At 37.3% G+C, this 24671-nt stretch overlaps 1 protein-coding gene across 3 annotated transcripts in view; it reads left to right on the forward strand.

Moving 5' to 3' along the window:
* The window catches only part of SUGCT (succinyl-CoA:glutarate-CoA transferase), a gene marked incomplete at its 5' end in the record, with an annotated part of 675080 nt that overhangs the window by 38813 nt on the left and 611596 nt on the right, over window positions 1-24671 (forward strand). For all 3 annotated transcript variants that reach the window (XM_079711399.1, XM_079711400.1, XM_079711401.1), the window contains one exon: window positions 21513-21604. In XM_079711399.1, the coding sequence (XP_079567525.1) occupies window positions 21513-21604 (92 nt within the window). The remainder of the gene's footprint in view (window positions 1-21512; window positions 21605-24671) is intronic.

Here is a 24671-nt window from a genome sequence, read left to right on the forward strand (position 1 = left end):
AATTCTTTCAGAACTGCAAATTATTCTATAGATATTAAGGACATGAAGTCACTAAGTATATTTCAGATTGTGTTATATAAGTTTTATATTGGGTATATCCTAGTCATAAACTCTTTTTCATGAGATTACATAATGGAAAGCAAAGGCTTGGTGGTCAGAGGACCTGGGTTGAATTTCCAGTCCTGTCATCATTGGTTATGTAGCTTAGGTCAAGTAATTTAATCTCTTTTAACCTGTGTTAGCTGGCTGTAAAATGGGGACAGTGATGCTGGTGCCTCCCCCTAAAATGTTATTGTAAGGATTAAATAAGAGCGCAAATGGAATCTACAGAAGTGATGCAACCTTAACATGAAGAGGACTATAAAAAAAAATAATTATGAGATACAGTGGCACCACCCTGAGATAACTACATAAGATTTGGTGCATTTTTCCATAGTCATTTTTTTTTTTTTTACAATGACAGATAATTTATTATTCAACAAAAACTGAGGCATAAGGACTCAAGTAAAGAAGTTAACAGAAAATATTTTACAAGGGACCGTGAAGACAGAGCCCAACTAAAACAAAATTAATGCTTTACCATATACTACAATAGGGATTGAAAAAACAAATTTTTCCATTCCACGTTCATAAATACATTGGAAAATTTTTTTTTATGTAGCAGGTTCTTATTAGTCATCAATTTTATACACATAAGTGTATACATGTCAATCCCAGTCACCCAATTAATCACACCACCACCCCACCCCCCTGCGGCTTTCCCCCCTTGGTGTCCATACGTTTGTTCTCTACATCTGTGTCTCAATTTCTGCCCTGCAAACCGGTTCATCTGTACCATTTTTCTAGGTTCCACATATATGCGTTAATATACAATATTTGTTTTTCTCTTTCTGACTTACTTCACTCTGTATTACAGTCTCTAGATCCATCCATGTCTCAACAAATGACCCAATTTCGTTCCTTTTTCTGGCTGAGTAATATTCCATTGTATATATGTACCACAACTTCTTTATCCATTTGTCTGTCGATGGGCATTTAGGTTGCTTCCATGACCTGGATATTGTAAATAGTGCTGCATTGAACATTGGCGTTCATGTGTCTTTTTGAATTATAGTTTTCTCTGGGTATATGCCCAGTAGTGGGATTGCTGGATCATATGGTAATTCTATTTTTAGTTTTTTAAGGAACCTCCATACTGTTCTCCATAGTGGCTGTATCAATTTACATTCCCACCAGCAGTGCAAAGGGTTCCCTTTTCTCCACACCCTCTCCAGCATTTGTTGTTTGTAGATTTTCTGATGATGCCCATTCTTTTTTTTTTTTTTATTAGTTTCTGCTTTATAACAAAGTGAATCAGTCATACATATACATCTGTTCCTACATCCCTTCCCTCATGCATCTCCCTCCCTCCCACCCTCCCCATCCCACCCCTCCAGGCGGTCACAAAGCACTGAGCTGATCTCCCTGTGCTCTGCGGCTGCTTCCCACTATCTATCTACCTTACGTTTGGTAGTGTATATATGTCCATGCCTCTCTTTCGCTTTATCACAGCTTACCCTTCCCCCTCCCCATATCCTCAAGTCCATTCTCAAGTAGGTCTGTGTCTTTATTCCCGTTTTACCCCTAGGTTCTTCATGACATTTTTTTTTTAATTCCATATATATGTGTTAGCATACGGTATTTGTCTTTCTCTTTCTGACTTACTTCACTCTGTATGACAGACTCTAGGTCTATCCACCTCATTACAAATAGCTCAGTTTCGTTTCTTTTTATGGCTGAGTAGTATTCCATTGTATATATGTGCCACATCTTCTTTATCCATTCATCCGATGATGGACACTTAGGTTGTTTCCAACTCCGGGCTATTGTGAATAGAGCTGCAATGAACATTTTGGTACATGTCTCTTTTTGAATTATGGTTTTCTCAGGGTGTATGCCTAGTAGTGGGATTGCTGGATCATATGGTAGTTCTATTTTTAGTTTTTAAGGAACCTCCATACTGTTCTCCATAGTGGCTGTACCAGTTCACATTCCCACCAGCAGTGCAAGAGTGTTCCCTTTTCTCCACACCCTCTCCAGCATTTATTTTTTCTAGATTTCTTGATGATGGCCATTCTGACTGGTGTGAGATGATATCTCATTGTAGTTTTGGTTTGCATTTCTCTAATGATTAATGATGTTGAGCATTCTTTCATGTGTTTGTTGGCAGTCTGTATATCTTCTTTGGAGAAATGCCTATTTAAGTCTTCTGCCCATTTTTGGATTGGGTTGTTTTTTTTTTTTTTTTTTTTTTTTTTTTTTTTTTTTTTTTTTTTTTTTTTTGCGGTAGGCGGGCCTCTCACTGTTGTGGCCTCTCCCCTTGCGGAGCACAGGCTCCGGAGCACAGGCTCAGTGGCCATGGCTCACGGGCCCAGCCGCTCCGCGGCATGTGGGATCTTCCCAGACCGGGGCACGAACCCGTGTCCCCTGCATCGGCAGGCGGACTCTCAACCACTGCGCCACCAGGGAAGCCCGGTTGTTTGTTTTTTTGCTATTGAGCTGCATGAGCTGTTTATAAATTTTGGAGATTAATCCTTTGTCAGTTGCTTCATTTGCAAATATTTTCTCCCATTCTGAGGGTTGTCTTTTGGTCTTGTTTATGGTTTCCTTTGCTGTGCAAAAGCTTTGAAGTTTCATTAGGTCCCATTTGTTTATCTTTGTTTTTATTTCCATTTCTCTAGGAGGTGGGTCCAAAAGGATCTTGCTGTGATTTATGTCATAGAGTTTTCTGCCTATGTTTTCCTCTAAGAGTTTGATAGTTTCTGGCCGTACATTTAGGTCTTTAATCCATTTTGAGCTTATTTTTGTGTATGGTGTTAGGGAATGATCTAATCTCATCCTTTTACATGTCCCTGTCCAGTTTTCCCAGCACCACTTATTGAAGAGACTGTCTTTTCTCCATTGTATATCCTTGCCTCCTTTGTCATAGATCAGTTGACCATAGGTGCGTGGGTTTATCTCTGGGCTTTCTATCCTGTTCCATTGATCTATATTTCTGTTTTTGTGCCAGTACCATATTGTCTTGATTACTGTAGCTTTGTAGTATAGTCTGAAGTCAGGGAGGCTGATTCTTCCAGCTCCGTTTTTTTCCCTGAAGACTGCTTTGGCTATTTGGGGTCTTTTGTGTCTCCATACAAATTAAAAAAATTTTTGTTCTAGTTCTGTAAAAAATGCCATTGTTAATTTGATAGGGATTACATTGAATGTGTAGATTGTTCTGGGTAGTATAGTCATTTTCACAATATTGATTCTTCCAATCCAAGAATGTGGTATATCTTTCCATCTGTTTGTATCATCTTTAATTTCTTTCAACAGTGTCTTATAGTTTTTTGCATACAGGTCTTTTGTGTCCCTAAGTAGGTTTATTCCTAGGTATTTTATTCTTTTTGTTGCAATGGTAAATGGGAGTGTTTCCTTAATTTCTCTTTCAGATTTTTCACCTTTAGTGTATAGGAATGCAAGAGATTTCTGTGCATTAATTTTGTATCCTGCAACTTTACCAAATCCATTGATTAGCTCTAGTAGTTTTTTGGTGGCATCTTTAGGATTCTCTATGTATAGTATCATGTCATCTGCAAACAGTGACAGCTTTACTTCTTTTCCAATTTGTATTCCTTTTATTTCTTTTTCTTCTCTGATTGCTGTGGCTAGGACTTCAAAACTATGTTGAATAATAGTGGTGAGAGTGGACATGCTTGTCTTGTTCCTGAACTTAGAGGAAATGCTTTCAGTTTTTCACCATTGAGAATGATGTTTGCTGTGGGTTTGTTGTATATGGCCTTTATTATGTTGAGGTAGATTCCCTCTGTGCCCACTTTCTGGAGAGTTTGTATCATAAATTGGTGTTAAATTTTGTCAAAGGTTTTTCTGCATTTATTGAGATGATCATATAGTTTTTATTCTTCAATTTGTTAATATGATGTATCACATTGATTGATTTGTGTATATTGAAGAATCCTTGCATCCCTGGGATAAATCCAACTTGATCGTGGTGTATGATCCTTTTAATGTGTTGTTGGATTCTGTTTGCTAGTATTTTGTTGAGGATTTTTGCATCTATATTTATCAGTGATATTGGTCTGTAATTTTCTTTTTTCGTAGGATCTTTGTCTGGTTTCGGTATCAGGGTGGTGGTGACCTCATAGAATGAGTTTGGGAGTGTTCCTTCCTCTGCAATTTTTTGGAAGAGTTTGAGAAGGATGGGTGTTAGCTCTTCTCTAAATGTTTGATAGAATTCACCTATGAAGCCATCTGGTCCTGGACTTCTGTTTGTTGGAAGATTTTTAATCACAGTTTCAATTTCAGTGCTTGTGATTGGTCTGTTCATATTTTCTATTTCTTCCTGGTTCAGTCTTGGAAGGTTATACCTTTCTAAGAATTTGTCCATTTTTTCCAGGTTGTCCATTTTATTGGCATAGAGTTGCTTGTAGTAGTCTCTAAGGATTCTCTGTGTTTCTGCGGTGTCTGTTGTAACTTCTCCTTTTTCATTTCTAATTTTATTGATTTGAGTCCTCTCCCTCTTTTTCTTGATGAGTCTGGCTAATGGTTTATCAATTTTGTTTTTCTTCTCAAAGAACCAGGTTTTAGTTTTATTGATCTTTGCTATTGTTTTCTTTGTTTCTATTTCATTTATTTCTGCTCTGATCTTTATGATTTCTTTCCTTCTGCTAACTTTGGGTTTTGTTTTTTTTCTTTCTCTAGTTCCTTTAGGTGTAACGTTAGATTGTTTACTTGAGATTTTTCTTGCTTCTTGAGGTAGGCTTGTATAGCTATTAACTTCCCTCTTAGAACTGCTTTTGCTGCACCCCCTAGGTTTTGAATCATCGTATTTTCATTGTCATTTGTCTCTAGGTATTTTTTGATTTCCTCTTTGATTTCTTCAGTGATCTCTTGGTTATTTAGTAATGTATTGTTTAGCCTCCATGTATTTGTATTTTTTACGTTTTTTTCCCTGTAATTCATTTCTAATCTCGTAGTGTTGTGGTCAGAAAAGATGCTTGATATGATTTCAATTTTGTTAAATTTACTGAGGCTTGATTTGTGACACAAGATGTGATCTATCATGGGGAACGTTCAGTGCGCACTTGAGAAGAAAATGTAATATGCTGCTTTTGGATGGAATGTCCTATAAATATCAATTAAATCTATCTGGTGTATTGTGTCATTTAAAGCTTCTGTTTCCTTATTTATTTTCATTTTGGATGATCTGTCCATTGGTGTAAGTGAGGTGTTAAAATCCTCCACTATTATTGTGTTTCTGTCGATTTCCTCTTTTATAGCTGTTAGCAGTTGCCTTACGTATTGAGGTGCTCCTATGTTGGGTGCATATATATTTATAATTGTTATATCTTCTTCTTGGATTGATCCCTTGATCATTATGTAGTGTTCTTCCTTGTCACTTGAAACATTCTTTATTTTAAAGTCTATTTTATCTGATATGAGTATTGCTACTCTAGCTTTCTTTTGATTTCCATTTGCATGGAATATCTTTTTCCATCCCCTCACTTTCAGTCTGTATATGTCCCTAGGTCTGAAGTGGGTCTCTTGTAGACAGCATATATATGTGTCTTGTTTTTGTATCCATTCAGTAAGCCTGTGTCTTTTGGTTGGAGCATTTAATCCATTCACGTTTAAGGTAATTATCGATATGTATGTTCCTATGACCATTTTCTTAATTGTTCTGGGTTTGTTTTGGTAGGTTCTTTTCTTCTCTTGTGTTTTCCACTTAGAGAAGTTCCTTTAGCATTTGTTGTAGAGCTGGTTTGGTGGTGCTGAATTCTCTTAGCTTTTGCTTGTCTGTAAAGCTTTTGATTTCTCCGTGGAATCTGAATGAGATCCTTGCTGGATAGAGTAATCTTGGTTGTAGGTTTTTCCCTTTCATCACTTTAAGTATATCATGCCACTCCCTTGTGGCTTGTAGAGTTTCTGCTGAGAAATCAGCTGTTAACCTTATGGGAGTTCCATTGTATGTTATTTTTCATTTTTCCCTTGCTGCGTTCAATAAGTTTACTTTGTCTTTAATTTTTGCCAATTTGATTACTATGTGTCTCAGTGTGTTTCTTCTTGGGTTCATTCTGTATGGGACTCTCTGTGCTTCCTGGACTTGGGTGGCTATTTCCTTTCCCATGTTAGGGAAGTTTTCGATTATAATCTCTTCAGATATTTTCTCTGGTCCTTTCTCTCTCTCTTCTCCTTCTGGGACCCATATAATACGAATGTTGTTGCATTTAATGTTGTCCCAGAGGTCTCTTAGTCTGTCTTCCTTTCTTTTCATTCTTTTTTCTTTTTTCTGTTCTGTTCCGCAGCAGTGAATTCCACCATTCTGTCTTCCAGGTCACTTATCCGTTCTTCTGCCTCAGTTATTCTGCTATTGATTCCTTTTAGTGTAGTTTTCATTTCAGTTATTGTATTGTTCGTCTCTGTTTGTTTGTTCTTTAATTCTTCTAGGTCTTTGTTAAACATTTCTTGCATCTTCTCGATCTTTGCCTCCATTCTTTTTCCGAGGTCCTGGATCATCTTCACTATCATTATTCTGAATTCTTTTTCTGGAAGGTTGCCTATCTCCACTTCTTTTAGTTGTTTTTCTGGGGTTTTATCTTGTTCCTTCATCTGGTACATAGCCCTCTGCCTTTTCATCTTGTCTATCTTTCTGTGAATGTGGTTTTTATTCCACAGGCTGCAGGACTGTAGTTCTTCTTGCTTCTGCTGTCTGCCCTCTGGTGGATGAGGCTATCTAAGAGGCTTCTGGAAGCTTCCTGATAGGAGGGGCTGGTGGAGGGTAGAGCTGGCTGTTTCTCTGGTTGTCAGAGCTCAGTGAAACTTTAATCCACTTGTCTGCTGATGGGTGGGGCTTGGTTCCCTCCTTATTGGTTGTTTGGCCTGAGGCAACCCAACACTGGAGCCTACCTGGGCTCTTTGGTGGGGCTAATGGTGGACTCTGGGAGGGCTCACGCCAAGGAGTACTTCCCAGAACTTCTGATGCCAGTGTCCTTGTCCCCACGGTGAGCCACAGCCACCCCCTGCCTCTGAAGGAGACCCTCCAACACTAGCAGGTAGGTCTGGTTCTATCTCCCCTGGCATCACTGCTCCTTCCCCTGGGTCCTGATGCGCACGCTACTTTGTGTGTGCCCTCCCCCAGTCCTGGCGAAGTCCTGCAGTCAAATCCCACTAGGCTTGAAAGTCTGATTCTCTAGGAATTCCTCCTACCGTTGCCGGACCCCCAGGTTGGGAAGCCTGATGTGGGGCTCAGAACCTTCACTCCAGTGGATGGACTTCTGTGGTATAAGTGTTCTCCAGTCTGTGAGTTACCCACCCAGCAGTCATAGGATTTGATTTTAGTGTGATTGCACCCCTCCTACCATCTCATTGTGGCTTCTCCTTTGTCTTTGGATGTGGGGTATCTTTTTTGGTGAGTTCCAGTGTCTTCCTGTCGATGATGGTCCAGCAGCTAGTTGTGATTTTGGTGTTCTCACGAGAGGGAGTGAGAGCACGTCCTTCTACTCCGCCATCTTGGTTCTCCATAGTCATTTTTAAATGAAAATTGTTTATCAAACATTTATAGTTTCAAAAGAAATAGTTCTATAAAATGTATAACCTCAAGCCAAGAGAAGGAGCCTTCAGTGGAACCTCTGGGAGGATTTGGTTTTTGTTCCCCAGAGCTTTGTAGATAGTAGATGATATGTGATTCATGCCTGCGATATTTAGAGAGCCAGAGGATGTCTGGAGGGCTGTGGTTTGGGAAGCCACTGCTGTCCTGCGGATCAGGGTGAGAAAGAGAAAAACATTGTGTGGTTAAGACCCTGTCCAAGAGATCAGGAGGAAGCTCGTGGTGCTGATGACACCTGGGACTGAGGAAGGACTCAAAAGTGTTCAGCTGGAAAAAAGATAGATTCACCCTGGAGGTGAGAGATGCCCACTGATGGGGTGGGGGAGGTCTTTGAAGAACCCAGTGAAGTGCCCCATGTGACAAGTAGGCTTTAAACTCCTGTCAAGCCCAGAGAGCAACCAAACTAACTCACCATGATAGTACCAGTTAAGTAAGACCTTTCTTGCTGACCATACCTCTTCTTTTCCTCACACCCCTCCAGTTCTGGCCAACCATGCAGGCATTAGAAACTGAGCAAATGGGGAGCTACAGAGAGCTGTATTCTGTCACTCTTGGGCACTCATGGTTTTTCCCAAGTGCTACTGATTTTCTTGAAAATACTATTTCCACATAGTTGATGTTCAGTAGCTATTTATCCAATCAATATTAGTGGAGCGCACTGTTGTAACTAATTTATTAGACATGAAATGACTATCCAGGTTCCTATTTGGGATCTGAGCACTGTGGTCAGTGCTCTTTTCCTTTCTCAAGTTTTGCTTTAAGGCCCTAGAGTTGGCGAGCAGCTTTAATTAGCTTGCCCTGATCTCTTTATAACCTTAGTCTTGTGTCAGAGATAAGTGATTCTCTAAGTGCAGCCAGGAACATCGTGAGGGAGAATAGTGTAATCTAGTGTTCTGAGGTTATCACACCTTTTCTTCAAATATCTTACATAGAGACCCAACGCAGATAAAGGTGGAACTGTTCAGATTCAGACAGGGCAAAGAGAGGTGGGGGCATTGTCCCCTGTAGATTGGTTGAAATATTGGCTCCACCACTTATAACTTAGGTGACTTTGGATAAGTTAGTTAACCTTCCCAAGTGCAGTGGTCTTACCTGCAAATTCTAGGGTTTATTGTAATGTCTTCCTCTTCTTCCTCAAACATGGGGGCAAGTTGAATGGTTTTCAGGTTCCTGTTCTAACTAATTACTTGTACAGTCTATTATTCCATGGATGTGGATATACAAATAGTTTTGCTTTATCCTTTCTGCTTGTATCTGTGTATCTAGCCGTGTATCTATCTACCTACCTACCTATCATCTGTATCATCTATCTAATCTACTTACATTTTTTATGTACCGTATAAGACACAGACATGTGATGCCTTTTCACCCCTTCATTTTTCAGTTTGTATTTTATAAAAAAATGGAATTCTGTTATGTAGCCGGAGTACAATTACCAAAATCAGTAAATGAATACTGAAACAATATTAGTGTATAACTTACAGACCTTATTGATAATTTGTCAGTTGTTTCAATTAAGTCCTTTATAGCAAAGGAAAACCCAAACTCTGCATTGTATTCGATTGTCATGTCACGTTAGCCTCCTTTAATCTGGGTTTTTCTTTGTGGTTCTTGGGTCTTTCTGTGTAGTTCATGGTTTGACATTTTTTGAAGCGTGCAGGTCAGTTATTTAGTAGAATGCTCCTCAATTTGGATTTTTCTCATGTTTCCTTATGAGTAGATTCAGGTTAAGTACTTTTGATAGTCATGCCACAGAAGTAATGCTGAGTTCTTCTTGGTGCATTGTATCGGGTAACACAAGCTGTCTGTTGCTAGCAATGTAACTGTGATGATTGGGTTAAGATGGTATCTGCTAGGTTTCTCCGGTGTAAAGTTATTGTTTTACCTGTTACAGTTAAAAGAATATAGTGTTGGCAGGGGGGCTATACTTTAAGACTATGTAAATATTCTCTTACTTGCTCAAACTATCTCCACTGTTTTTATCATACATTGATGATTCTTGCCTGAGTTTACTATTATTATGATGTTGTTAAATAGTGATTTTCTAATTCTACCATTTCTTTTACATTTATGAACTGACTTTTTTACTACAAGGGAGAGCTCTCTCTTTCCTTTATTTATTTACTTATTTATATCAGTTTGGACTCTTTTATTCATATGTTATTCAATCAGTTACAATCCTTTACTATCATGATTTATTTTTGATGCTCAAATTGTCCAGATTTGGCCAGTGGGAACACCTTCAAACTATCCCCTGTATATTTTTGATATGTCCTCATCATCCTTTGAGCACTTTCTTAATTTTTGGCGCAAGATACTCCACATTTATTTAGGTCCTCCCCCACACCCCTTCCCCCAAGCCTGGAATTAACCATTTCTCCAAGGAGCCCTGGTTCCATTGAGGGGCGAATTGTATTTAAGAACCAAGATCTGAGCACTAGATGTGCTCATAACTGCAAACTTTTAAAACCCATTAGTTTATTCTACAAGTGATTATTTTACCCAGCACCATTACATGTTATACTGTTTTTCCTGGCTTCATGTAATTTATTTCTCTGTTTTTGGCTTTGGTGTAACTATGTGTATTTGCTTACTCAGGAAGCACTGCTTACTCAGAAGTCTGCATTTTTGGAAAGACTTTGTTCCCAACTTTGGGCAGTTCAAAGATTACTGGATTTTGTTTGATATCATTCTCACTTGGGTCACTTTTATTCTTTTTTTTCATTGATCTCTATTAAATAAAGATGTAGACTGTGCTTAATTGAGTACTTTTCTCTTGGCAGTGGAACAAGGCTAAAGGTGATTCTTGTTAATTTGTTACTCAATTGAGTTATCCATTTATCTGGATTTGATTTGAGATGATGTTTAGTCTCTGTAAAGAGGTCAGTACTGAACATTTCTGTGTTCTTTGCCTAAAATGTCCCTTCATAGGCTGACGTAGTGCTGCTATTTGGAGTGTGGGAATCAGCTATAGGGAATTGGTTTTATGTGAGAGTCTGGCTGGGTTTTTATTTTCTTTTCTGCTCATATTTTATCTACTCATGTTTTATATTTATGTCATTTAAAATTTGATTTTTCTCCTGAAAATGAAAAATATATAAAATGGTAATTCTCTTTATTCTTTAATAATTTTATGGGGCATCTGTCAGAATGTGAGCTGCATTCATCTCGTACAAAATACTGTCTCTTGGTATGTAGATGTAACTCCTAGTAGTTTCTTTCGAATAGATTCCATGAAAATATATTTGAATTCTTAATTTAAGGGCAGATTCTGCAATTTATTTTCATTATATCATTGTGATTTATGATAGTTTTTTCCCTTCCTATTTGAATAAGTTCTGAGATTTAGGATAATCTGTGTGTGTGTGTGTGTGTGTGTGTGTGTGTGTGTGTGTATGTGTACTTACATGATTGGGCATGTAGTTAAAGTCACTTTTAGCGGGATGCGTTGGCATGATCACCAAAGTTTTTGCAATTGTAGACTGTTTGGATGATGAGAGTTTTGAAGACTTTTAATTTCTTTTCCGTAAAAAACACACTGTATATTATAAGCAAGATAGTATCTTGACACCCAATTACCTCTTACTCTTGTCTGCCCTGTAAAAAAACATTTATTTTGATAGTTCATGTGAAGAATATCATAGGCATGCATGAAATAGTATAAAATACAAAAATATGCACCAGTCAGCTGATGAGTATTTATTAAGTTTCCACTGTCTGCTTAGTGTTATACTAACTAGTTGGGGAAAATGAAACCTATGCATAAGAAGCAATTGTCAAACAAAATATATTTTCAAATATTAGTATCATCAAATTGGATATCATAAAAAAATGGTAATTCCGTATTACCAGCTATCATCAGTATAAGCATTTTTCTTAGTATGCTTCTTTTTGCTGCATTGTAGTAATACTGCTTAATTTACAAATTTATTTGCCTTTTCTGACTAGGAACATATACTTATTAGTATTTCACATGTTTTAGGTGCTGTATGATTAATCAACCAATTTTGCTGCCTCTCTGTGATAGAGATTGGGGGATATAATTTCATAGGTTATTGAGGTAGCAAACCATATTAGTCACATTTTTGGTCTTTGAACAATGTGTAAACTATTAATACTCATGGAAATACTTTTCAAAAATGGTTACATTGTAATGAGTGTCAAAACGTCAATAATTAGTTACAGAATCACAGCAAATAGCTTTGTGACCTTGGGTAAGGCACTTAATCTCTCAGAACCTCATTTTTCTCAGTAGTAATTCAAATAGGATAATAAAATTTACCTCATGTAATTCTTGTGAGACTTAACTCAGATGACACCTACAAAGCACCAGCACAGTTCCTGGAACATAGCAAATGCTCTGTACATGTTAACTATTATTATTATCATTATTATTACCGCCATCACCCTCAATTACCACTCTTGCTTTATGGAGTCCTTGGTTAAGTGTTAGTTTTGATTGGTTAGCATGTTTGCAGCGGGGTCTCTTGCCCTATTGAGGTTTACAGGAATCTCAATGAATCCTGCTGAGGTTAGTTTTGTAATCTTGCATGTAGAAAGGTACGTATCTTACAGTTAAAAATGCTGTATCTGTGACCTGAGGGAAAAAGAAAAAATAATCCACCAAAACAGGGTGTGACTGTGAGACTCTAAATCCTTATGCATGTGACAGAAGGACAAACCCTATTAAACGCGAGGTGTGATTGTGGGGAATCTTTCAAATCAACAGGAAGGTTTTTCACAATGCCAATTGCAAAAGTTGAGTGAAAAGCCATAAGAATGTGAAACTTTGGCCCATTTACTAAATGTCTCATTTAATTGTCACGGTGGAGGAAAAAGGTATGATAAGGGAGATGTCTACAAAACAAAGCACGCAAATTAGAAAAACCAAAAACATTTATTGAGACTGGGTCTTGAATTTGTTTCTGAATTAATCCTATAAAGTATAAAGTAGAAAGTGGCTAAGAGTCTTCAGACATCCTGTTCAGATGAAGGAGAACCAGATTGGGAAACTGAAAACTTCAGTGTTCTAGTTTTGCTATTGACTGGCTTTATGACTTTAGACAAGTCACTTAACCTCTGTGGGCCTCAGTTTTCTCATCTGTAAAGCAAGAATTTTTGCCCCAGGTCCGTTCAGCTCTAATATTCCTTGGGGTACTTTTAGACATACAAAATGAAATTTGCATGCCATTCTTAAATTTATTTGTTTTTTGGCATTTTATGGTGGAAAATTTTAAGGTTACATAGAAGTAGAATGAATAGTATAATGGCTCTTGAGGTGCACATTATCCAGCTTAATAATTATCAACTCATGGCCAATCTTATTTTGCCTACAACCCCACCTATTCTCCCTCCCCTGATTACTTAAAAGCAAATCTCAGACTTCATATCATTTCATTTCTAAATATTTCAGAATATGTTTAAAAGAAAAGGACTCTTTTTAAAGCATAAACACCCAGTATCATCACATGTAAATTAAAAACCCCCTATAATTCCTTAATATCATCAGATATGCAGTTGATGTTCAGATTTTCCCAATTCTCTCTCTCTTTCTTTTTATAGTTTGTTAATTTGAATTGGGATCCAAATGAAGTCTAATCATTGTGGTTGATTGATATGTCTCTTAAATCTCCTTTAATTTATAGTTGCTTCTCAATCTCTTTTTTCTTAAAATTTGTTTAAAAAAACCCACTTTGTCCTGTTGGGTAGGTTGAATTTTGCTGATTACATTCCCATGTTGTTCAATTTTTGTCATTGTTATTATTTACAAATTGACATATCTATAGGTTTGCTCAGATTTTGGTTTGAGTTTTTTTTTTTTTTTTTGGTCAAGAATATGTCATAGAAGGTGGTGTGTAGTTCCCCTGGAGCATATGGGCTGGCTATTGCTCTTGTTTGTGATGTTAGCAGCCATTGATGGTGATTGCCTAGATCTGTTAATCCATTAGGAGTTACAAAATGATAACACCCTGATTCTGCCGTTCCTTCTTCATATATTGATCGGAACACTTCCAGAAAAATAATGTTCCCTTCATCAACTGTCTGATTACCCTGAGTATAGATCATTAAGGAGAGGCAGGATAGATGCAAATTCTTTCTATTTACCAATTGTCATAATAATGAATTTATTCCCTAGTATCTTCCAAGGGTGACTAATGATTAAAAAAATATCATTAGGAACTCAGAGAATTTAACATATTTGTTGTGTTTCAGTCCACTGCAGCTGTTATCCTTACTGATACTCAAAATGGTCTCATCTTTGGCCAGTGGAGGCCTTTTTAAGTTGGCTTCTGCATACTCTTGACATGAGTAATAGTCTGATAGCTTCTTTGATTTCTGGTATAACAATATATTCCAGGTGCATTTTGTACATTTCCTGCCCTATCCTGTAATCAACCATTTCCCCAAGGAATCTTAATTTCTTTTAGTGGAAGATGGCATTTAGAGACCACCGTCTGGATACTGGTGACCCTCACTGCTGCTGGGTTAGTCTTTGCTTCTAGGCCTTTTCAGTGGACAGATAAGAAAATAAATATTTTTAAAAAATAAAATGCATTGAGTTCATAATCTTTTAATTCAGAAACAAAATTCAGAAACAATCTATACACTAGAAAATGATCAGGGAAAGAAGTCCAGATATTTGTATACATTTGGAAGGATTACATTATTTACTGTAAAATATTTTATTGCTTCTGTTCTCCTTTCAAGTAAACAATCTATTTTTGGAGTTTCTATAGCTGCTGGAATGATACTAACTTTAAACATACTCCTGTTTTGGTTAAGGAGAAAAGGGAAACAAAAAGTTAGACATGATTAAGAAGAAAAATGAGTGAAACCAGGAGTGGGCAGGCCAGAGCATCTGGTATTCAGGGCAAATATTAAAAGACAAGAAATCTTTTCCATTTAGTTTCCTTCCCTTGCATTTTTTACTTATGTCTGGAAGTTCAAGTTTTGGTTTATAGTCAGTGTTCGTAAAAGCCACAAGATGGCGAGATTGCTCCTTAAAATGAATGTGGGTGAGTAAGGGGGTGGGGTAGTGGAGAGAGAGAGGAGAGAGAGAGAAAGATGTTCCTCTCTGATTTTCCATAACCTCCTTGGTTTTCCTTACCTTCTTTACTTGAATATAAAATAGAACTAACATGCTTAAATTTTTCCTCTGTAATTTGGATTTTGATCATGGTCTTTTTTGGAATTGTAAAACTAAAAATAAAATTAAAAAGAACTCTCTGGATCCTGTGCTTACCATTTTTTCAGCTCTTTGTTAAATTATTAATAAATGATTCAGTCTTCACATTGCCACCAGAGTAATCTTTGCAAAATACCATTTTGGTAATGTCAGTGTCCTGTTTCAAATTTTAAAATTTATTGTTATAAATATTTGTTGATTGTGGTATTGGTTGTCAGTATTTAAGTAGTTAAGGCAAGTGTAAGGTGAAAGGTGGAATAATTTTTGACTCCTATTACCAAAAATATATGTTATTATTATCAAGTTTCTTTTCTCAAATGAACATGTGCTAGTTTCCAAGTACAAAAACTTTCAATTTTAATGGGTTGTTAAACAACATAATTGCAATGCTTAGAATATTTATTCTCCTCATCATTTAAACATACCTCAAGGCAATTTTTGTTATTCTCAGTATTTTGTGGAAAGGGCAAGCTACTATGTTATTAGTATATTAATCAATGCACATTTATTAACTAAGTATATTTAGCTCTCAATGTAAAATGTACTTCGCTTATGCTGTGTTATCAAATTGAATCCTCATAATATATCTATGAGATAAATGTGAATACTGTGGACATTGAGGCTCAGGGAGATTAAATGAATTGTTGAAGATTTAGTAGTTAGCAGAGCTATAATTTCAATTCAGATTTTTTTCAATCCTAAAACTCATCCTCTTATTCACTATGCCATACTGCCTCCGTGAGAGTAACTATTTATATTTCTCTTTAATAGAAATACTTGGAAGCGGTAATTTAAAGTAATTAGGATATTTGTGCCTCCCCCTTGTTGTAAGCTGAACAAGCGAATTTATATCACAAGGCAAGTATTATGGTGCCTTTTTATTTAGCAAACTGCTCATTTTTTTGAGCATGTTTTCCTGCAGGCCTTTGTTTAGAAGACTTCATTTAGAGTTGTGCTGATGGGTGAGGGGCCTCTCTTTGTCTCATTTGAGGCATTTGGGCTCCTGGCCAGAAGCCTGAGCTCCTGATATTCTCTACCTAGAGTGGACTGAAGCTAATTCATTCTCTTGACTTCCTGTTGAGATAGCAGGTGGTTCACTAGCACTTAGTGTTCCTGCCTTACGGCGGAGCTTCTCTCTGCTCCTGGAGGCCTGTTTTATGCTGGGGATACTGGTGGTTTAAAAGCCATTGTGTTCAAGACTGGAAGTCTGGTCTAGGTTGCCCTTTACAGCTATAAACTAGCTGCTCTGGAATAGAAATTATTTAAATATTTTGTAGAATTCACTAGTGAAGCCTCTGGTCTTAGACATTTGTTTGTTGGGTGGTTTTGGATTACTGACTTAATCTCCTTACCAGTAATTGGTCTGTTCAGATTTTCTGTTTCTTCATGATTCAGTCTTGAAGTTTCTAGAAATCTATCCATTTCTCCTAGGTTGTCCAATTTGTTGGTGTATAATTGTTCATAGTAGTCTGTTTTGATTCTTTGTATTTCTATGGTGTCAGTTGTAACATCTCTTTCATTTCTGATTTTATTTACTTGAGTTCTTGCTCTCTTTTTTTGGTGAGTCTAACTAAAGGTTTGCCAATTTTGTTTACCTTTTCAAAGAACCAGCTCTTAGTTTCAGTGATCTTTTCTATTGTATTTTTAGTCTCTCTTTTATTTATTTCTTTTCTGTTCTTTGATATTTTCTTCCTTCTAGTAACTTTGGGCTTCATTTGTTCTTGTTTTTCTGGTTACTTGAGGTACAAAGTTAGGTTGTTTATTGGAGATCTTTCTTGTTTCTTGATATAGGAGTTCATCATATGAACTTTGCCCTTAGAACTGCCTTTGCTGCATCCCATAATTTAGGTAGGTTGTATTTCCATTTTCATTTGACTCAAAGAATTTTTAAATTTATGTTTTGATTCCTTCTTTGACACATTGGTTGTTCAGTAACATGTTGTTTAATCTCTATATATTTGTGAATTTTCTACTTTTCTTCTTGTAATTGATTTCTAGTTTCGTACCATTGTGGTCAGAAAATATGCTTGACATGACTTCGGTCTTAAGTTTATTAAGACTTGTTTTGTGGCACATGATTTATTCTGAGACGGTTCCATGTGTGCTTGAGAAGAAATGTGTATTTTGCTGCTGATGGATAAATGTTCTGTAAATGTTTGTTAAATCCATCTGGTTTAACATGTAGTTTAAGTCCAATATTTCCTTATTATTTTCTGTTTAGATGATCTAGCCATTGTTGAAAGTGGGTTATTGAAGTACCCTACTGTTATTGTATTGCTGTCTATTTCTCCCTTCAGGTCTGTTAATATTTGCTTTATATATCTAGGTGCTTCTCTGCTGGGTGCATAAATATTTACAAATATTATATCTTCTTGTTAGACTGACCCTTTTATCATTATATCAATATAAAGACCTTCTTTGTCTCTTATTTTAGTCTTTGTCCTAAAGTCTACCTTATCTGATATAAGTATAGATACCTCTGCTTTCTTTTGGTTTCCATTTGCATGGAGTATCTTTTTCCATGCCTTCACTTTCAGTCTGTGTCCTTAAAGCTGAAGTGAATCTCTTGTAGGCAGCATATAGTTGGGTCTTGTTCATTTTATCCATTTAGCCACTTTGTGTCTTTTGATTGGAAAATTTAGTCCATGTGCATTTAAAGTAATTATTGATAGTTATGGATTTACTATTGCCGTTTTGTTAATTGTTTTCTGGTTGTTTTGTCATTTCTTTGTTCCTTTCTTTCCCTCTTGTTTTTCTTCCTTTGTGATTTTCTATAGTGGTATGCTGAGATTTCTTTCTCTTTCTCTTTTGTGTATCTACTATAGGTTTTGCACTGTGTTACCATGAGGCTTACATAAAATATCTTATAGCTAAAATAGTCTGTTTTAAGCTGATAACAACCTAACTTCAAATGTATAAGAAGATTCTACATTTTTACACTCTTCTCCAACATTTGATGCTTTTGATGTCACAATTTAAATATTCTTAATATTGTGTATTCATTAACAAATTATTGTAGTTATAGGTGGTGTTAATATTTTTAATTTCAATCTTTATACCAGAGTTATGTAATTTACCCACCACCATTACAATATTCAAGTATTCTGAATTTAACCATATATTTATCTGTACCAGTGAGTTTTACACTTTCATATGTTTTAATGTTACTAATTAGCATCCTTTTGTTTCAGCTTGAAGAAATCCCTTTAACATGTCTTGTAAGACCGGTCTAGTGGTGATAAATTCCTTCAGCTTTTGTTTGTCTGGAAACTCTTTATCTCTCTTTCAATTCTGAAGGACTGTTTTGTTGGGTAGAGTATTCTTGTTTGGCAGTCTTTTTTATTTCCTTTCAGCACTTTGAATGTCTCATCCCACTGCTTTCTGACCTGCAAGGTTATTGTAGAATCCACTGATAGTCTTATGAGGGTTCCCTTGTATGTAACAAGTTGCTTTTCTGTTGCTGCTTTTAAGGTTTTTGTCTTTGACAATTTAATTATAATGTCTGGGTGTGAATTTCTTTAGATTCATCACATTTGGTACTTCTTGGGCTGCCTAGATTTGGATGTCTGTTTTTTTCCCCCAGGTTAGGGAAGTTTTCAGCCATTATTTCTTTGAATAAGGTCCCCCCTGTCTTCTAGGATCCTTATAATGTGTATATTGACCCATTTTTTAGTGCGCTATAAGTCTCTTAAGCTATCTTCACTCCTTTTTTAGTCTTTTTTCTTTTTTCTTCACTGAGTGGATGTATTTCACTGCTCTGTCTTCTAATTCACTGACTCTTTCTTCCACTTGATCTAGTCTGCTGTTGAACCTTTCTATTGAATTTTTCAGTTCAGTTATTTTATTCTTTATCTGTGTACTTTCTGTTTGGTACTTTGTAATATTGTCAGTCTCTGTTGAAATTCTCACTTTGTTCATGCATTGCTTTCCTGACCTCTGTGAGCATCTTTCTGAGCATTATTTTGAACTCACTTTTCTCTGTTTCATTAAGATTGGTTTATGGAGATTTATATTGTTCTCTTGTTTGGAACATATTCCCTTGTTTCTTCATTTTCCTTGAATGCTTGTGTCGGTTTTTGTGCATTAGCTAAACAGCACCTCTTTCAGTCTTGAGAGTATGGTCTTGTGTAGGAGATGAATCCTGTTAATCAACCCAGCCTGAATTCCTGGATGCCTCTCAAACCTTTGTGACTATCCAAGCCACTGTCCTTCTTCATGCCTTTTAGTAGTTGAGGGTATGAGAAGACCCATCTAAGTTCCAAAGGGGATGATTGTAGTCAGCACTTAGATACAGGCTGATTAGAAGCCAGACCCTCAGGCAACAGCTGGGAAAGTATGCCATCAGGCACTTTCTGGGGAGAAACTGGGAGGTAGGCTTTTTGTCTTCTCCCTTGCACTGAGCCCTGAGCCCATTACAAACTGCTTATTTGTTTGCTATAGTCCAGTGGGACTTGTTAACTGCAAGCACTGTTGACAGTCAGAGCCAGGTGATCTGGGGGCCCATCTCCCAGGTGGTAGCTGCAAAAGGTGGGGCACGAGACATGTGTAGAAGGTCCTTCTAGAGAGATGATGGTGACCTGGTTTTATTGTTGGAGTGAGCTGGATGGAGAAAGTGGGGTAAGTGCCCACTGATTCTTTCAGGTTCCAGGTAGGATCAGTTAGATGTTGTCAATTAGTGTCTAGATCCTTAGGCAACAGCTTGTAAGTATGAAGTCAAACCCTTTCCAGGGAAAGACTGGGAGATGGATGTTTTTGCTGCTCCTTCAGTCCTGAGACCTAGGGGGATAGTTGCGGTTAGTGCTTATGATCCTATCAGTAACTTCTTTGTTTGCCGTAGTCCTATAGGACTCATGAATGCTGGCTATCAGAGATAGGAGTTTTAGGGGTCTGTTTCTCAGGTGGGAGCCTTAAAGGTTGGGACACTAGGTGTCCGTACTGCCTGTTCCTCAGGGAGAAGCTGGGAGTTTGGGGTTTCCTCCTGATTGTATGGTTCTATGCCTGGAGTGAGGTTTATGATGAGAGTGTCTCAGCCTTTCCTACCAGTTTTGATATGGGTATTGTCTCTGTTGCCCAATGTATAGGAGTCATTCATCTGGATTTCTCTAGTTTCTCAGTTCCCAGATTTCTCTCAGAGAGAAGTGCTTTGTGTGTAGCTGTACAATCACTGTGTCCATGGGAGGAGGAAATTGGCCTCCTATATCATCATTTTGGTCAAAAACAAAACAAAACAGAAAAAAAGCCTCTTTAGTTTCTTTATTAATTTGTTTTTTAAAGATAATTGTTTTTATATAACCAGTACTCATTCATTTATTCATTTGGTAACCGTTACTGAATTCTATTCTAGATGCTGGCCATACAGCAGTAAATTAAATAGGAAAAACTCTTTAGAGCATACCTTTGAGTAGGGAGGATACAGAAAATAAATAAATAAACTGTATTATATATCTTGTGGTGATAAGAGGTGTGAAGTCAAATATAATGAGGTAAGGGGGCTTAAGAGTGAAAAGTGAGAGTGATCTTTCATAAAAGTTCTTCAGGGAAGACCTCTCTAGTAAGGAGACATTTCAGTGCAGACTTGGAGGATGTGAGGGAGTGAGGTATGTACATATATGGAGTGAAATAGAGGGAGAGTGTTCCAGGTTGCTGGAGATTTGGAGACAGAGTTATGTAGCTCTTCATATAACCTTTATTATCCAACAATAAGCACCAGGACTGAGGAGAGCAGGATAAAATATTTTTATGTTCTTTTCTTTCCTTTTATTTTAAAAATATTTACTTATTTATTTGGCTGCGCTGGGTCTTTGATGCGGCATGCGGGATCTTTTAGTTGCAGCACGTGGGCTCTTAGTTGCAGCATGTGGGATCTAGTTCCCTGACCAGGGATTGAACCTGGGCCCCCTGCATTGGGAATGTGGAGTCTTAACCACTGGACCACCAGGGAAGTCCCTTTATGTTCTTTTAATTTTTGCCGATGGCAAAAAAAAAGTGACACCTTCACCTCCTCTTTGTAATCCTAAAAAACACTGGCAGGAGATGTATTAATTCTATTTATGTTCAAATTTTAAATTATCATTTATATTTTCTTTGCATACTTGAAAAAATATGTAAATAGAACCTAGGGAGACATTGTTTTCTTTTACTTTGTATATTGTTTTATATACAGCAGGAGTAGCAAATACCTATTGGAGTCTGGAAGGTCAGTTAATGATTGAATCACACTGAAGCATAAAGGATTAAGGAGGGGTGCAGAGTGCGGCAAATTGGAGAATTTATGCCCTGTGTAAAGGGAAGAACTATTACTCAACTCTAATTGATTATTGCCGTGTGAGGATGTGAGCCTAGTTTTGAATGTATTTTCTGGTTTTTCAAGAAAAGCCAGAAATTTGTGTATTATGTGCTATCTCCTGATCCTTAAATGTTGGAAACTAAGTAAAAACATTTCAAAACACTCTTCAGGCCAGACAAAACATTTGTACAATGGTGATCTGGCCCACGAGTCACCAGTTTGCAACCTTCTGGGGTATAACACCATAATTAAATTTTACAGCCTCCTTCAAGGGATAGCATAGACCTAATAGTAACAAAATGCTGTAGGATTTCTAGATACAGGTGGTTTTAACATACTATTGTACTGTTGCTCTCCCTGGGTGGTGCTGAATATATCTATTCTTGTTGTCTTAGGGTATGGTCAGACAGGTCCACTGTCTCAGCGAGCTGGGTACGACGCTGTTGCCTCTGCTATTTCTGGTCTGATGCACATCACAGGGCCTGAGGTAGGTATCCTTCTTTAGAATATTCATATTTTTTCCCCTATTTATTTCAAAGAGATTTTCATCTTTACTAACCCCATAGGCTTAAATATGAGTTAATTTTAGGAAAAAACCACGGAAAGTGAATGACGTTAAAAATGGAAATGTTTGGGCTTCCCTCGTGGCGCAGTGGTTGAGAGTCCGCCTGCCAATGCAGGGGACATGGGTTTGTGCCCCGGTCCGGGAAGATCCCACATGCCGCGGAGCAGCTGGGCCCGTGAGCCATGGCCGCTGAGCCTGCGCATCCGGAGCCTGTGCTCTGCAACAGGAGAGGCCACAACAGTGAGAGGCCCGTGTATGGCAAAAAAAAAAAAAAAAAAAAAAAATGGAAATGTTTATTATGAATGTACTTGAGGCTTAATGTCATTATGGCCCCATGGAAAAGAACAACCTTTTTAGCAAGAAGCAATAGATCAAGTGGTGAACACATTTTCCATAGGTATTATATCATTCAAGCTTAGTAAAGGCATCTTTGTGTGACTTAGGAATATTCCTCGTGTGAAGTAGAATGGCTGACCAGACTAGTCCGCGGATGTCCATTTCTACCAGAGTACTTTCATTTGATGTATATACGTAGTGGAGGGTTTCTTTTTCCCTCTGGAGTATTATAAGTGGTTGTTTATTTTAAAATTGTTACTTAATGCTCGGACATAGTTGTGTCTGATTGTTAATGCATTAGATTCTGACAGTGAAAGAATTATTTGATTTTATAACCACATTCCTTCTCCATTGGTGATAGGAAGTTCCCCAAAAGTATATATAGACGACCAAAATGTGGATGGTTAGATCAAAGACTCTTAGAAAATGGACTCTTGGGAAAAACTAAATAAGCCATTAAATAAAGTAAAAAAAAAGTGTGAAAGCTTAGTAAATAAAAATACTAAAAAAATCCACTTCCAAAACAAATTAGATTGATAGCCTTAAAAAACTTTTTCCAGTAGGTATTCCTTCCCTGAACCACTTTCTTCAGTTAATTCTTCAGGAAATATTGCTGCAGTGTTGGGATAAAATGAGGCAGAATGACCTCAAGTCTTTTATTTCTTTTACAGATTTTACTTCTTTTTATTATTTTAAAGTAGGTGTTGGGATTTCAGTGACTTAAAATATATGGTCTTTGTACTTTTTTTCTTTGTTTCATTTTCACAAGTCTTAGAAAGAATGTGTGTGGCTTTTCCTTACAATATTCAAGGACACCAATTTTCTTTCTATCCATTGAGAGAATGAAGCATGGATATATATACATCTCTTTGCTCTTTCCCATAGAGATACTTATATGGTCAAGACATTATTTTTGTGAGTGGTTTTATTTAATAGCATTGTACTCAATTGTGAATATGTGGAAAGATATGGGACTTTTAAATTTGTATATTCAAATATTAAAATGAATTAACTCAAAAACACCTGAGGTGGATGAGGTGAAAGCTTACTCCTTTAGTACACTGCGCTGTATTCTGACAGGAGTAACCACACAGCGTGTGCTCAACCATATTATTTATCAGTCAGTAACTCACCTCTTGTATTATCCTCAGGAGATTTTTGTCCTGGCTAACAAATAACAACAACACTAATTGCATGCTTACTATGTGCCAAGCATTATTTTAGGTACTTCACGTGTATTACATTAAATAAACTCGGCTTCCATATACTGTGTTTCTTTCACATGGACACATCTCTCACTTCTCAATTCATCCACCCAATGAATGGTTATTGTACATATACAGAGGGAATCCTCTGTATGCTGGCTACTATGGCAGTTACTGGGAATTAAACAGGCAACAGGTAGGCACGGTCCTTAAGTGGAGAAGACAAACACTAACAGAAAAGAAATATTAAACAAGTAAAAAGAGCTCTAAAGAAGATTACAGGATGCTACTGACGTATGTAACAGTGTGCCTCAGGCCATTTTAATACTTCCAGGGATTCTGCAAAATGTGGTTTGACAGCAAAGGATAAAAGCAGCCTGAAGAGAATCAGTCCATGCTGGGAGTCCTCCTTTAAGGGGTTGTTTCCCCCTGATATCAGCAGCATATGACAGTTCACTAAGCCTCTCAGCAGAGGTTCCGCAGGAGGGCTCACCTCTGAGAGCCCTGGCTAATATTTTTAACCAGCCAATGCTGATGCACTGTTGCCAGTTATATCATGTTGCGTATGAAGTTTTATCTACCTGCCCAGCTGTGTATCTGTGCTGTAGCGTAACTCCATGTTGTCAGATGACTGATTGGAACCCATGCTTCCTCACCCTGTTCAGTGCAGCCTAATGTTGTCAGGATGGTTGGTCAGGAAAGGCTTCTCTGAGGGCCAGATATTTAAGGTGGGACGCAATTAAGCACTAACCTGGTGACTCTAGGGCAACACCATGCATGACATCTAAATGCTGGAGAGTCTGGTGGGTTTGAGGAGCTAGTCTCATTGGATTATTGTGAGCTAGCAAAGAAGAGGAAGAGTGAGGTTGGAGTTGCAGGGAACTTATTGTTTATGGACCTGCTATATTAGTTAAGAGTTTGTAGAGACGGAAAGGTATGTTATCATATATACATATTTTTAGTGATGATCTAATATATTTCTGCCTGGAAAATGAGTGATGTTCCCAAAGTATAGACTATTATTATGATGAGAAAACTCAAAATGCGTGGTTTTTCTATAGTGGACTCATAATATTATTTTTATCCCAAAGGGGCATCAGCTAAATGTGTAATATAGGATAAAATCTATGAAAGTAGTCTTTATGGTGAGATTTAAACAAACTAGTTACAGTTACCTCCAACTAAATCTAAAATCTAGCCTTTAGGTAATGCTGTGGTATTGTTGGATATAATTCAGATTTGATAATGGAGAAAAGAGAACTGGCGTTGAGTACCTACACTGTGAGAGACCCATGTGCGATGTTTTCCATGTGCTTTTACGTTTTCATTCTTACATTGATCCTTCCAGGTGTAGGTAATGATAAATTCTGTAACTGAAGCTTAAGGGCTTAGGTAACTTGTACAGGGTGCCCAGGTATGTAAAATGCTAAAGCCATGCTTTGAGCCCA

The sequence above is a fragment of the Hyperoodon ampullatus genome (genome assembly GCF_949752795.1).
Source record: "Hyperoodon ampullatus genome assembly, chromosome: 9".
NCBI lineage: Eukaryota > Metazoa > Chordata > Mammalia > Artiodactyla > Ziphiidae > Hyperoodon > Hyperoodon ampullatus.